General features: G+C 32.0%; 1 protein-coding gene across 11 annotated transcripts in view; it reads right to left on the reverse strand.

Moving 5' to 3' along the window:
• Nucleotides 1-16,274, reverse strand: part of LOC129907084 (sodium bicarbonate cotransporter 3) — an 80,236-nt gene that overhangs the window by 32,558 nt on the left and 31,404 nt on the right. For 6 of the 11 annotated variants that reach the window (XM_055983139.1, XM_055983135.1, XM_055983138.1 and 3 more), the window contains exons 2-5: nt 15,470-15,573; nt 14,929-15,060; nt 9,153-9,626; nt 8,740-8,916 (exon numbers count right to left, since the gene is read on the reverse strand). In XM_055983139.1, coding sequence (XP_055839114.1) covers nt 8,740-8,916; nt 9,153-9,626; nt 14,929-15,060; nt 15,470-15,573 — 887 coding nt within the window. The remainder of the gene's footprint in view (nt 1-8,739; nt 8,917-9,152; nt 9,627-14,928; nt 15,061-15,469; nt 15,574-16,274) is intronic. The other 5 variants (XM_055983132.1, XM_055983133.1, XM_055983137.1 and 2 more) reach the window with 2 other exon arrangements.

Here is a 16,274-nt window from a genome sequence, read left to right on the forward strand (position 1 = left end):
TATTTTACAGCCTTTAACTCGATCAAATATTATACACTTTGGCCAAAAAACAAGTGGTTTCTGCGTTTTTTAGCATTTGAGTAGGGTTGCCGAGTACTTGTCTACATTTGCGGGGTGGCACCCGACATTTTTTAGATAGAAGAGAGTCTAAGCTATACAGGATGTATTTTATAGCCTTTAACTCTATCCAATATTATACACTTTGGCCAAAAAACAAGTGATTTTTGGGTTTTTTAGCATTTGAGTAGGGTTGCCGAGTACTTGTATACATTTGCGGGCTGGCACCCGACATTTTTTAGATAGAAGAGAGTCTAAGCTATACAGGATGTATTTTATAGCCTTTAACTCGATCAAATATTATACACTTTGCCCAAAAAACAAGTGATTTTTGGGTTTTTTAGCATTTGAGTAGGGTTGCCGAGTACTTGTCTACATTTGCGGGGTGGCACCCGACATTTTTTAGATAGAAGAGAGTCTAAGCTATACAGGATGTATTTTATAGCCTTTAACTCTATCCAATATTATACACTTTGGCCAAAAAACAAGTGATTTTTGGGTTTTTTAGCATTTGAGTAGGGTTGCCGAGTACTTGTATACATTTGCGGGGTGGCACCCGACATTTTTTAGATAGAAGAGAGTCTAAGCTAAACATGATGTATTTTACAGCCTTTAACTCGATCAAATATTATACACTTTGGCCAAAAAACAAGTGATTTTTGGGTTTTTTAGCATTTGAGTAGGGTTGCCGAGTACTTGTCTACATTTGCGGGGTGGCACCCGACATTTTTTAGATAGAAGAGAGTCTAAGCTAAACATAATGTATTTTACAGCCTTTAACTCGATCAAATATTATACACTTTGGCCAAAAAACAAGTGATTTTTGCGTTTTTTAGCATTTGAGTAGGGTTGCCGAGTACTTGTCTGCATTTGCGAGGTGGCACCCGACATTTTTTAGATAGAAGAGAGTCTAAGCTATACAGGATGTATTTATAGCCTTTAACTCGATCAAATATTATACACTTTGGCCAAAAAACAAGTGGTTTCTGCGTTTTTTAGCATTTGAGTAGGGTTGCCGAGTACTTGTCTACATTTGCGGGCTGGCACCCGACATTTTTTAGATAGAAGAGAGTCTTAGCTAAACATGATGTATTTTACAGCCTTTAACTCGGTCAAATATTATACACTTTGGCCAAAAAACAAGTGATTTTTGCGTTTTTTAGCATTTGAGTAGGGTTGCCGAGTACTTGTCTGCATTTGCGAGGTGGCACCCGACATTTTTTAGATAGAAGAGAGTCTAAGCTATACAGGATGTATTTTATAGCCTTTAACTCGATCAAATATTATACACTTTGGCCAAAAAACAAGTGGTTTCTGCGTTTTTTAGCATTTGAGTAGGGTTGCCGAGTACTTGTCTACATTTGCGGGCTGGCACCCGACATTTTTTAGATAGAAGAGAGTCTTAGCTAAACATGATGTATTTTACAGCCTTTAACTCGGTCAAATATTATACACTTTGGCCAAAAAACAAGTGATTTTTGCGTTTTTTAGCATTTGAGTAGGGTTGCCGAGTACTTGTCTGCATTTGCGAGGTGGCACCCGACATTTTTTAGATAGAAGAGAGTCTAAGCTATACAGGATGTATTTTATAGCCTTTAACTCGATCAAATATTATCCACTTTGGCCAAAAAACAAGTGGTTTCTGCGTTTTTTAGCATTTGAGTAGGGTTGCCGAGTACTTGTCTACATTTGCGGGCTGGCACCCGACATTTTTTAGATAGAAGAGAGTCTAAGCTATACAGGATGTATTTTATAGCCTTTAACTCGATCAAATATTATACACTTTGCCCAAAAAACAAGTGATTTTTGGGTTTTTTAGCATTTGAGTAGGGTTGCCGAGTACTTGTCTACATTTGCGGGGTGGCACCCGACATTTTTTAGATAGAAGAGAGTCTAAGCTAAACATAATGTATTTTACAGCCTTTAACTCGATCAAATATTATACACTTTGCCCAAAAAACAAGTGATTTTTGGGTTTTTTAGCATTTGAGTAGGGTTGCCGAGTACTTGTCTGCATTTGCGAGGTGGCACCCGACATTTTTTAGATAGAAGAGAGTCTAAGCTATACAGGATGTATTTATAGCCTTTAACTCGATCAAATATTATACACTTTGGCCAAAAAACAAGTGGTTTCTGCGTTTTTTAGCATTTGAGTAGGGTTGCCGAGTACTTGTCTACATTTGCGGGCTGGCACCCGACATTTTTTAGATAGAAGAGAGTCTAAGCTATACAGGATGTATTTATAGCCTTTAACTCGATCAAATATTATACACTTTGGCCAAAAAACAAGTGATTTTTGCGTTTTTTAGCATTTGAGTAGGGTTGCCGAGTACTTGTCTGCATTTGCGAGGTGGCACCCGACATTTTTTAGATAGAAGAGAGTCTAAGCTATACAGGATGTATTTATAGCCTTTAACTCGATCAAATATTATACACTTTGGCCAAAAAACAAGTGGTTTCTGCGTTTTTTAGCATTTGAGTAGGGTTGCCGAGTACTTGTCTACATTTGCGGGCTGGCACCCGACATTTTTTAGATAGAAGAGAGTCTAAGCTATACAGGATGTATTTTATAGCCTTTAACTCGATCAAATATTATACACTTTGCCCAAAAAACAAGTGATTTTTGGGTTTTTTAGCATTTGAGTAGGGTTGCCGAGTACTTGTCTACATTTGCGGGGTGGCACCCGACATTTTTTAGATAGAAGAGAGTCTAAGCTATACAGGATGTATTTTATAGCCTTTAACTCGATCAAATATTATACACTTTGCCCAAAAAACAAGTGATTTTTGGGTTTTTTAGCATTTGAGTAGGGTTGCCGAGTACTTGTCTACATTTGCGGGCTGGCACCCGACATTTTTTAGATAGAAGAGAGTCTTAGCTAAACATGATGTATTTTACAGCCTTTAACTCGGTCAAATATTATACACTTTGGCCAAAAAACAAGTGATTTTTGCGTTTTTTAGCATTTGAGTAGGGTTGCCGAGTACTTGTCTGCATTTGCGAGGTGGCACCCGACATTTTTTAGATAGAAGAGAGTCTAAGCTATACAGGATGTATTTTATAGCCTTTAACTCGATCAAATATTATACACTTTGCCCAAAAAACAAGTGATTTTTGGGTTTTTTAGCATTTGAGTAGGGTTGCCGAGTACTTGTCTACATTTGCGGGGTGGCACCCGACATTTTTTAGATAGAAGAGAGTCTAAGCTAAACATGATGTATTTTACAGCCTTTAACTCGATCAAATATTATACACTTTGCCCAAAAAACAAGTGATTTTTGGGTTTTTTAGCATTTGAGTAGGGTTGCCGAGTACTTGTCTACATTTGCGGGGTGGCACCCGACATTTTTTAGATAGAAGAGAGTCTAAGCTATACAGGATGTATTTTATAGCCTTTAACTCGATCAAATATTATACACTTTGCCCAAAAAACAAGTGATTTTTGGGTTTTTTAGCATTTGAGTAGGGTTGCCGAGTACTTGTCTACATTTGCGGGCTGGCACCCGACATTTTTTAGATAGAAGAGAGTCTTAGCTAAACATGATGTATTTTACAGCCTTTAACTCGGTCAAATATTATACACTTTGGCCAAAAAACAAGTGATTTTTGCGTTTTTTAGCATTTGAGTAGGGTTGCCGAGTACTTGTCTGCATTTGCGAGGTGGCACCCGACATTTTTTAGATAGAAGAGAGTCTAAGCTATACAGGATGTATTTTATAGCCTTTAACTCGATCAAATATTATACACTTTGCCCAAAAAACAAGTGATTTTTGGGTTTTTTAGCATTTGAGTAGGGTTGCCGAGTACTTGTCTACATTTGCGGGGTGGCACCCGACATTTTTTAGATAGAAGAGAGTCTAAGCTAAACATGATGTATTTTACAGCCTTTAACTCGATCAAATATTATACACTTTGCCCAAAAAACAAGTGATTTTTGGGTTTTTTAGCATTTGAGTAGGGTTGCCGAGTACTTGTCTACATTTGCGGGGTGGCACCCGACATTTTTTAGATAGAAGAGAGTCTAAGCTAAACATGATGTATTTTACAGCCTTTAACTCGATCAAATATTATACACTTTGCCCAAAAAACAAGTGATTTTTGGGTTTTTTAGCATTTGAGTAGGGTTGCCGAGTACTTGTCTACATTTGCGGGGTGGCACCCGACATTTTTTAGATAGAAGAGAGTCTAAGCTATACAGGATGTATTTATAGCCTTTAACTCGATCAAATATTATACACTTTGGCCAAAAAACAAGTGGTTTCTGCGTTTTTTAGCATTTGAGTAGGGTTGCCGAGTACTTGTCTACATTTGCGGGCTGGCACCCGACATTTTTTAGATAGAAGAGAGTCTAAGCTATACAGGATGTATTTTATAGCCTTTAACTCGATCAAATATTATACACTTTGCCCAAAAAACAAGTGATTTTTGGGTTTTTTAGCATTTGAGTAGGGTTGCCGAGTACTTGTCTACATTTGCGGGGTGGCACCCGACATTTTTTAGATAGAAGAGAGTCTAAGCTAAACATAATGTATTTTACAGCCTTTAACTCGATCAAATATTATACACTTTGGCCAAAAAACAAGTGATTTTTGCGTTTTTTAGCATTTGAGTAGGGTTGCCGAGTACTTGTCTGCATTTGCGAGGTGGCACCCGACATTTTTTAGATAGAAGAGAGTCTAAGCTATACAGGATGTATTTTATAGCCTTTAACTCGATCAAATATTATACACTTTGGCCAAAAAACAAGTGGTTTCTGCGTTTTTTAGCATTTGAGTAGGGTTGCCGAGTACTTGTCTACATTTGCGGGCTGGCACCCGACATTTTTTAGATAGAAGAGAGTCTTAGCTAAACATGATGTATTTTACAGCCTTTAACTCGGTCAAATATTATACACTTTGGCCAAAAAACAAGTGATTTTTGCGTTTTTTAGCATTTGAGTAGGGTTGCCGAGTACTTGTCTGCATTTGCGAGGTGGCACCCGACATTTTTTAGATAGAAGAGAGTCTAAGCTATACAGGATGTATTTTATAGCCTTTAACTCGATCAAATATTATACACTTTGGCCAAAAAACAAGTGGTTTCTGCGTTTTTTAGCATTTGAGTAGGGTTGCCGAGTACTTGTCTACATTTGCGGGCTGGCACCCGACATTTTTTAGATAGAAGAGAGTCTAAGCTATACAGGATGTATTTTATAGCCTTTAACTCGATCAAATATTATACACTTTGCCCAAAAAACAAGTGATTTTTGGGTTTTTTAGCATTTGAGTAGGGTTGCCGAGTACTTGTCTACATTTGCGGGGTGGCACCCGACATTTTTTAGATAGAAGAGAGTCTAAGCTAAACATAATGTATTTTACAGCCTTTAACTCGATCAAATATTATACACTTTGGCCAAAAAACAAGTGATTTTTGCGTTTTTTAGCATTTGAGTAGGGTTGCCGAGTACTTGTCTGCATTTGCGAGGTGGCACCCGACATTTTTTAAATAGAAGGGAGTATTATCTAAAATATAGTGTTTAGTTTAGCTTTCTAGTGCATAAAAAGTTATACTGTTTTGTTCAAAGAAGATTTTTGTCAGTGTTGTTTTCATTTGGATGGGGTTGCCACATTTGTAGGGTCACGTCCTTTATATTATTTTATTATTTTTTTTTTATTATTTTGGCTTTCGTTTGGCTTTTCAAATTTTTTTTTATCTGGCCAAACAACAAAGATATGAATGTATTAGTTATGTGACAATTTTTCCTTTCAAATAGGGTTGCCACATGGAAGTTCCCATTTTAGAAGTGGCAACCCTATTTTTTTATTTTCAGTATCAATTTATCTTTCATTTGACACTAATTTTAACCTCTAACCTTATAAGCTAAGTAACTCGACGGTCGCCGCTTGGACTATTATTATTTGTATCCCAAGGCACAACTAGTGAGCACGTACTTATACATATTTTGTTTTCTTTTATGATTTTTTAAAGAAAAAAACAATATTCGAAGAATTTATTGCAATTGTTAAGAAAATAAAAAAAAAACATAAAAAGATAGATAGTCTACAGATAACACAAATGCCAAATCTTTTTTCTAACACAAGCTTTTAGTTTTACTTTAGTTGTGGATTAATTTTTGTTGAATTGCGATGGAGAATACACTGCGTGATATTGTGATTTATTGGTGCTGACAAAATGTTATGCGTTTGTTTACTCATTTTCCCAAGAAAGCTGTGAATTTATTTTACTTCCTGATACCAAACCAACTGGTATTGAGATTCCAACTGATTGATATCAACATTTTTTATGTATTTATAAATAGTAAGTTTATTTTGTTTTATTGCATTTAAGTTTATATAAATAGAATTTATTTGAATAGGTTCTTTTTGTTTAGTTAAAAGATAAAAGATGTTAAAGAACAAATATATTTTATTTGAACATAAATGTAACACAATTAATAAAATAATGCAAATACTTCTTCTTTTTATGTACACTTTGATTTTGTACAAAGTTGAGTGTCATTTATTTAAGTTGTTAAAAGAGATGTAAAAGTGGACGTAATAGTATTTTGAAATGACGATGGGAAGCATAAAACAACACTCACAGACTTTAAGTAACATGTTTGATGTTCCATTTAAATTGGCAGTATTTTCGACAAACTATTTTCTTTATTATTTTTTTATCGGGATTATCAAGAGGAAGTGAAATTGGAGTGATGAGTGATACAGAAGATAAATGTAATTAGATATATTCTTTTTTATACCTATACAATTACTTTTGGATAAACAAGAAGGTCAAAGGTCAAAAGAAAAGAAAAAAAAATATTACAAAGAATGAGAAGGTTAAGTGGTTCTAAATTGAATTTCGTAATGAACATACTCCTCTCTAGGGCTTGCGTGTGGCGTATGTTCTGGTACATGTAACATTGTACATGTCAGTAAATTCTAGGCAGTTAAGAAGTAAGAGTGATAGTCAAAATCTGGTTCGTGTTTGCCTCGGGACGATTGCTGTAAATATTGAAGAATTGTATTGAATTAAGCAGAGAATATGGAAATAAATGCTATCATTACACAGAAACCATACATGACTATAAAGTTTAGATTGAAATTCTGATTAAGAGCACACAGGAAAAATTTTTTTGTTTACTTTTTCGTGTATTTCAGGTCAGCGATAATAAAGCATTTTTCAGACTCCAAAAGTTTATAATACTAGCGGTATATGCTTCATGAGATAGTTTAAAATTAAAAGGCTAAAAGGCTTTATATATAAGGGGAAAACCCGATTGGATAGCCGGAAGTGGGGTCGCAGAGGAAAAGTAGGGGATGGATTCATATGAAATATAGTTAAACAAAAGCTGTAGATAATTTAATGATCTACAACTTAAATTCCGTTTTGGTTTTTACATATCTATAACCAACAAAATATTGGGAAACAACATTTTTTTTCAATGCATTTTTTAAAATTTGTAATTGATAAAATTTTGTTAAATTTTTAAGAAAATTCACTTTCCCGTTTTGTAAAAATTGATTTTTTCAAAAAAAAAAAAAAAAATAAATAAATAAATAAATAAAATATTCCGAAAAAATCCAAAACGAAAATTTTTTAAAGAGTACCCCTTTAATCTTTTTATCGGTTAAATGGTTTACGAGAATGGCTTTTTTCATCGTTGATCAAATTATTAGAAGTGAAGAACAGAATGCTCACAAAAAAAAAGAGTAACATTTCTAAGAGTCGAGAAGAAAAGAGCAAAAGAGCATAATAGCAGTTTTTTAAATAATAATAATAATAATTTCAAATATATGCCTGCAAGACCTAAGGTCTTTTAAATGCTTACTGCACGGCACTAGTTAGAAGGAATAGAAAGATAGAAAATAATTTTTGTTGGTAGAGTGAATTGAGAATAAGATGATTTTTCTCTGCTCAGTGAAAGAGTGATTGATACAGCTATCGCAATAGCAGTTTAACTTTTTCAGGCAACTTTCATAAAAGTTCAAAAAATATTATTTTCATTTCAAAAGAAGGACCTTGTGTGCTAACCGTATTCTTTTTATCTAAGTCGTTAGAGCCATTTTTGAGAAAAACAACCTTTTTCATTTTTGGTATATGAGAAGTCGCAAAAATAAAATTTCAGTTTCTCTTCTAAGTAATATCACAAGTTTGAAGAAAATCACTTAATAAGTGTAGGCTGTAGTTGAAGATAGATAGGTTCAGAAAGACTGACAGACAGAATTGCGGGACCCAATTCATGGGTTTAATTGTAACTGAGTTGGGAAGTTTCACCAATACAAAAGTATTGATATTGTTGGTTGTCGATTCACCTCAGATCATCCTGTGTTCGACATGGGAGGAAAAGATCTGTATTCAACGATGTTTAGATTGTTAAATGAAATTCTTTAAAGGTTTTCTTAAGATGTTGTCATTCGAAATTTTGAAAACGATACAGAACCGGACATAAATAAGTATTGTGATTTACTTTTACAAAATACCATGTTTATTAAAACTCCATTAAATTATGAATTATTTAAAGCACATAAACCCTTAACCATTAACACAAATATCTGTGCATATATCTCAAGCCATGAATTAATAAAATTTACAAATCAGTTGGAACCTCAACCAGAACAAACAAAGTTAGCATAATGTAATTTACGTTAACTACAAGTAGATCTTAGCGCTGAATAGTTTTTTTTTTTTGCAATGAATACCTGATGGAACCGCCAGATAACAACCTCGTTGATCTCTATTTGGGCCATAAGTTTGTGGACCTGGCGATAATCGTCCTGCATTAAGTCCCGAAGATGAGGCTGTTGGATGCAATGTGTGTGGCGATGCAGTTTTGGCTTGTTGGAGGTCTAATTTATATTTTTTCATATAAATTTTTTCTTAGAAATTTGTTTATTACTCATTTTTGCGGTAAACTTATAAATTTATAAAAATTCTATCTTATATCTAAAATTATGTTATCCCAAAGTTATATATTTCTATAATGAAAAGCTTCTCAACACACTTTATATTAAATAACACACTCAAATCAAACCAAACGATTTAAATATAAGTTTATTTAGTCGAAATCAAACAATTTAAAGATATTTAAAACTAAAAGATTTATTCAACTTACTTTTTGACGATGAATGATTTTTCCCAATTTCAGCCAACGATCGAATAATTGGCATTTTTGATTTATTCTTAGTTTCATGCTGATGTCGATGACGTCTCAGAAGGGCATCTTTGACTTTCTCTCTTGACTGGGGTGGCAAAGTACCAGCATTGACCATATTCTCACACACTAATTCAGCAATAGTTTCTAAATTGCTTGCTTCCATATCTAGAATAATGGTGCCGTTCATAATGAGACTTCGCAGCTCGAATAGCGAGTGCAATGATAGTGTGGCTACATGAGGCTTTGACCACCGATTGCCACCCTCTTCGACATCTTCTTCAAATTTAATCCAACGTGCCGTTTCTTTCCATTCAATTTCGTCACCCTCCTTGACGAGCTCCTCCATTTCGGAGAATAGAGGATGTGACTCGTGTGTGCCATCATCGACATCTTCTCCAAGTATAAATTGGACACGTTGTGCTGGTGGTGTAACTGCAAATAAAATAAACTAATGTAATAATTTTATTTAGATAAATGCATGGGGTGATGAGTTTAGCTAATCAGATTTATTGTTGTTTAAAATCAAGAACATGTTAAGTATCTTGGAAGTAGAAAATTGCAGAAATGGTATCTAACCTAGGGATGTTCTTCCGTTCAAACAAACTTAACTTGTTGAACAAGTTGCCCTCTGGGACAACCATTTGATTTGATTACGCACTGATGCATTTCGGAGATACCAAAGGAAACAATCGAATACCGATAGACTAAGAGGTACATAAGTGCGTCAAAAACATTCTCAAGCTTCTAGGCCTGAGAACAATCAGCAGCACAGAGTTTAATTTCATTAAAAATCTTTGGAGGTTTTAATTACAGCCATGGCCAAAAGTGTTAGGCACCCCAAAAAAATGCTTTTTTGAACACTGGAAGCTCGGATTTGTTTCATCTTCCATTTTTTTTTGGCTGAAATTAGTCGTAATGCACCTGGGTGTCTTAAGTATATACAACTTTAACAATTTATCCATTGGTTCTCATATTGTTTGAATGTGGCTTTGGGCCGATTTTACTATTTTTTATCACTAATTTTTTAAATAAGTCGGGAAGAATGAAACCCCAAGTCCTAATTTTTCCTCCCATGTATTAAGGAAATCATGCTTCTTTCACACCAAATTTCTTTGGAATATGTTGTTGCAAAAAGCAGATAGAAGTATTTGAACACAAGTAGTTTTTTTCTCAACGCACTCTCACTATATCTCGAAGGGAATTACTGCAAGTTCTTGTTTTCCTGAAGCCTTCTAACTGTGAATACTTAAAGTTTTGTACAATTTGCTTCAGTTACTTCCAGTATTCAAAAAATTTTGGGGTGCCTAATACTTTTGGCCAAGGCTGTATATTACAACTTTAAGCTTTTTTGACAGGCGCGACCTTAGAACAACAAGGTTCTAACCGACAATTTAAAAAAAAATGAATTATATATCAAATCTAGGTAAAATCGTGCTGCTCTTTCGATTCCCGCTATCTATTTTGCTCTATCTCTTTCCGTTTTGAAGATAACCTGAGCTACAGAGTTCTATCTACACAATTTTCATTTGAGATTTAAAAAATAAGGTTCTAACTTCCACTTAGAACTTTGTTTCACAAAATATCCACAGATACAGAGTTCTATTGATTTGTGAGCAATAGGGTTCTAACTGCAAACAATGTTGCAGTTAGAACTTTGTTACATGTTTAGACGAAAAAATTGAATGCTGAGCAATTAGACTTTGTTTATTTTTTTGAAATAGAATTAATTATAAAAATAATAAATAATTGCTACAATCCACCACTCTTAAACAAAAAGAAAAAAATTATTTAAATCTCTTTATTTCAACGCATCCCAATTCTTCAATATCGAATAACTAAGGTCACAAGAATAAAAATTGTATATAGAACCTTATTGTTCTAAATTAAACCAACGAAGTCCTATATGGTTTTTTAAAGTCAAATTTAAGGGTTAAAAATGTGTTTTTATTAGTGTTTTAAGCTAAAATCTTAAAGATTTCCTATAAACTCATCGAATTGGCTGCGATTTTTTTAATTATTTTTCTGATAACTGTCACCACCTGCCCTATCTACCGTTTTCGTTTCGACGTTTACTTTTGGGACACCCTGTATAAACACAAAAAAAAATAAATATAAAAACAAAAAAAAAAAAAATTGAAAAAAAAAAATATGAAATTCGTTTTCTTTTGAATAAAACAAAATCTGAAATCAAATTGCCCTCCAAAACAAGTATGCAGATTTGATTGATATATTAAGATGCATTTTTAGAAAAAAAAGTTTCAAAATCGTTAGAGAAGTTTTTTTAAGAAACTAGAAGAGAGTCTTAGCTAAAATATTATGTCTGTTATAGGCTATAGCCTTTAACTCTATCAAATATTATACTCAAATGCTAACTCTATGCCTATATTACTCTATCAAATATTATACACATTGGCCAAAAAAACAAGTAATTTTAGTGTTTTTTAGCATTTGAGTAGGGTTGCCGAGTACTTGTCTGCATTTGCGAAGGGCACCCGACATTTTTTAGATAGAAGGAAAATATGGTGTATAGTTTAGCTTTCTAGTGCATAAAAAGTTATACTGTTTTGTTTAAAGAAGATTTTTGTCAGTGTTGTTTTCAATTGAATGGGGTTGCCACATTTTAACGGTTACGTTCTTTATATAATTTTATTATTTTTTCCTACAATTTTGACTTTTGTTTGGCATTTCAAACATTTTTTTTATCCGGCCAAACAACAAAGTTATGTGACAATTTTTCCTTTAAAATAGAGTTGCAACATGGAAGTTCCCATTTTAGAAGTGGCAACCCTATTTTCTTATTTTCAGTATCAACTTATCTTTCATTTGACACCAATTTTAACCTCTAACCTTATGAGCTAAGTAACTCGACTGTCACCGCCGCACAGTGGAACGTCTAGTACAAAATTCCGGACATTGGGTGAAAATTTTTTTTTCATTCTTGTATATACTTTTTGTTTGTTAATCATAGAAAATTGTCCCTTCTTTCATAATCCACAAGTTATTTTTATCAAAATGTTTTGGTTTCCAAGATACAGAGTCTCAAGTGGGGACTATTTCACAAGAAAAAAAATGATGTTTTTCTTAGAAATTTTCATACTCTTATATCTGGCTCATTTTTTAAGATATCTTCTTGAAATAAATTTTGTTGATAAGATACTGATATCTAAAATATATATTTAAGAAAAATCCTAAAATTTTATTTCTAAATAATTCTAAAACACGTTTTTCTATAACCCTTTTTGAAAATTTCTCTTCAACTTTGAAAAGGCTTTTAAAAAAATGCTCACATATGCCCGCTCTCTTAGTAGTCTAGAATGAAAGCTTAATAGTTCGGGTATAATATTTTAAAAAATTTGGATCCGACCGAATCCGACCCCGTTTTTTAGAGCACCATCTTTATAAATTTAACCCTTTAGGTAGTATTTTTTTATTTATTTTTTTTATTTTTTCCTATCTGTAAAGGGGAGGGTTGGTGTTATTTGGCTAGCTTAAAGTGACATGGAGTAGCTTAAACCAAGAATGTAACTACTGAATACATAACGTAAGGCAGATTGACCAAAAAAATAAAGAAAGAGTGAGTAAAAACAATTAATTTTTAAGGTTTTTTTAAGAGTAAAGCACTGTCAGAGTGATCAACGAATGAACGAACTGTAATTTTTTATGCTTATGTATTTTCTAACAAAATCTGGATAATAAAGTAGCAATCTAACTAAAGTTTAAATTAAAAAAAAAAAAAAAATATATATATTTCAATTTCTAAAGCCCAGTATCCTGCTGAAGCGAAACGGAAATTTGTATAAAAAAACAGCACAACGAAAAATTTTGTTATGCTTTTCGTTTCACAGCACACGAGATTGACAAACGATATTATTAGGTACCTGTACTTAAATACTTGGAAAGTTTTCAATAATGTTTTTTCAGGTAAAATTCCTTGGTCCAAAAGAATTTTGCACTTTGTGAATTTTAATTTCTTCAAAATTATTTTCAAGTTTTAATTTATTGACATTATTTAATTTTGACTTTCGTTGCTGACTTTGGAGGCTTAGAAACATTTTCGTTTCGCTTCAGCAGCGTACTAGGTTAGCTTAAAATAATGTTATGGCTTCGAAATAAAATTTGTCTTACAAAACAATTTGTTCTCTGAATTGTTTCTTATTTAAGAAAATAAAATGTATTTTTTTTTTTTTGGTTTTTTGAAAAATTTAAACTCCAGTTTTTTGTTAAGAAATTTGTTCTAAAAATATGTACAATTTCATTTGTTCGTTCATTTGATCATTCGTTGGTCGCTCTTATGTACATTGTACATTTTAATTTGCAATTTAAGCTACTTGTCTTTCATATTTAGCTGTACATATGTAACTTTATGATTTTTTGATAAATAATTTTAGTGTATAAGTAGGTATATCGTATTTTGTTTGCTTTTTTTTGTTTTTTTTTTTTTTTAATGAATCCATCATTATCTTTTAAATTAATTTCATTATTAAGTTGACAATGTCTATATTTTATCATATTTTTTATGTTTATATTGGTATTTTCATAATAATACCAATTCATTTTTAAATAACACATATTTACATAAGATAATCCTTTTTAAGCTATTTTTTATTCATAATAATTTTTTTGCAAATAATCGGTATTTTAAAAGACTGTTAACAAAATATGTAAACGCTTTATTTTACTTAATAAATAAGACAATATTTTGGTAGTTTTTGTATGTTAACAGCTATTTTAAGTAAAAAAAATTAAAGAACTAAACATTTTTTTTGATTTTTTATTGGATTCAATTCTGCGATTTTCAAGAAGCAATATAGCGAAAACCGTTTTAGGATCCGTTCATTAGATCAGAAGTTACAGTCCCATGACCACTTTTTCATAGTTTCGATCCACTGTGCGCCGCACATAGGAGTATTAGCAGTAAAAACCTGGTCATAAGTCGATTTTCTGAAAATCAAAATTGAGACCAAAAATCAAGAAAAAATCAAAAAAAAAAATTTAAATGGGAAATTCTTCTTCAGTTATTTATTAACGATATTAATAAAGTTTTGAAAATGTTAGATGGTTTTTTCTATTTTAATTCGGGCTTAGAACTAGTATCTAAAAACCTGATATTTTTGGTAAGTTGTTATTTGAACTTTAATGATTTTGTTTTAGTATACCCCTTTATTCTGCTATGAATTCAAACTTATGAGTTAGTTTATATATTCTTTAACATAATGCAACAAAAATTGGGTGCTCTTAGGTGCTCTTTAGAGAATCGAGGGTCAATTAGTTTTTCACTTTCTGATAGAAAATACTCCTTACTAAATGCAACGTTTTTTATTTTTAAATTAAATTTACTGATGTTATTAGTGTATTTTATTTTGGGTGATCTTAATTAAAGTTGGGGAAGAGAGAAAAGAAACTGAGAATTGCGTATTAGAGATGAGGAAAAAATTTGAGAAAAAAAATTGTCGAAAGGCGGAGTACAGGCCATTAATCAATTTCTTTAGTTTTTGGTAAAAACATTGAAATAACAAAAACTATGTTTATATTGTATTTTCTTGTAGGAATACTCATTTTAAACAGAAATAATAACAAAAACCACGAAAAATAATTATGGCTTAGACTATTCTTCCTTGAAAATGGTTCGAATAAAACGTTTGCATTCTCTTCTTCATTTATAAGGTCATTTACATATAATCTCAAAATTTATTTTCTTCTTAACTGTTAAATGATAGTATCAACTTATACTTACTTGGCCTATCTGCTTCAGTGTCTGGAAGTTTTTCGCCATTTTCTTTGTGATGCCTCTTTTGTCTGCGATGTGAGTGTCTTCGGCCTCCTCCTGGCACATGAACACCAACGAACACAGAATGTGCTCTATGTCCTAAGATTAGATAAAAACAAAAACAAAATATTAAAATTTAGATCACAGGCAGTAATTTCACAGGCAGTAAAAACAATGCACTGTAACGTAACATTTCGTTAAAAGTTAACTAACTCTATCTAATATTTTTAAAAACTTCATAATTTGACCATGTAAACTTGTAAATATGTATTTAAAACCGAGATAGATGGCCACAATTTAAATTTTAACAAATAATAAATAAGATTTAAACTCTAAAATTTCAATTGTTTAAATCACGTTATTCAAAACAAAACAATTCAACTATACAAAATCAAAATATATTTTAAGCACATTTATTTATTTGATTTGATTTATTGTTTTGATATAATGGTGATTGAAAAACAAATAAATTAGTAACATTGTTTAGTAATCTTAATGACATAGGTACCTTGGAAGTCTTTTTCTGAGAACTCCAGTTGGAAATCTGGCTGGCATATTCGCGGGTCTTTAGGAGCTTCATCGTCAGTATTTGTCGCTTGCATGGTCCACGGTCTAGAATAAAAAATTCAAAATATAAGTTAGTTTTTTTTTTTAATAAGAAATATATTTAGGTATAAAATTGTTAAAACTTCATATTTATACACTGAGGGAAAAGCCACCATAAAACCACGTAAAATCAATGAAAACCACATTGATTTAACTATTATTCGGAATGATTTTGCGTTGAAGGTGAACATTTTAAAATCAACGTGGAAAAAAGGTTAAATTTTGATGGTTTCGTATCTTAGAGTCACATAAATCAAAGTAGTTCATCTTTGAAACAACGACGTTTCATCTTCAATTTATTTTTTTCCTCAGTGTATCACGAATGAATTCTATTGAATAGATTTTTTCCATTTCAATAGAGCCCTTGTTAAATAGCTAATTGCTTGATAAACTAATAGTCACTGAAAATGTGATGATATTCGGATGATTTTACCTAATCTTTTTCAGTTGAGTATTAAAAACATTTTTTTTTTTCGTTCCTTTTCATAAAATTAAAATTTAACTTACAAAAAAAAAATAGTATACCTAGATGTTATCTCAGAATATATTGATAAAATATTGCAGCGACTTTTTGTCATGAACATTTAATTCACTTATCTGATTTCGGTTTTTTTTTTTTGAAAATATGACATAATTCTTATCAATTTTTTAAGTTAATAAGACTGTGGATTTATAAGTTGATTAAAGCAAATCAAAGTTTAAAGTCA

The sequence above is a fragment of the Episyrphus balteatus genome, chromosome 1, assembly GCF_945859705.1.
Source record: "Episyrphus balteatus chromosome 1, idEpiBalt1.1, whole genome shotgun sequence".
NCBI classification, from domain to species: Eukaryota; Metazoa; Arthropoda; class Insecta; order Diptera; family Syrphidae; genus Episyrphus; species Episyrphus balteatus.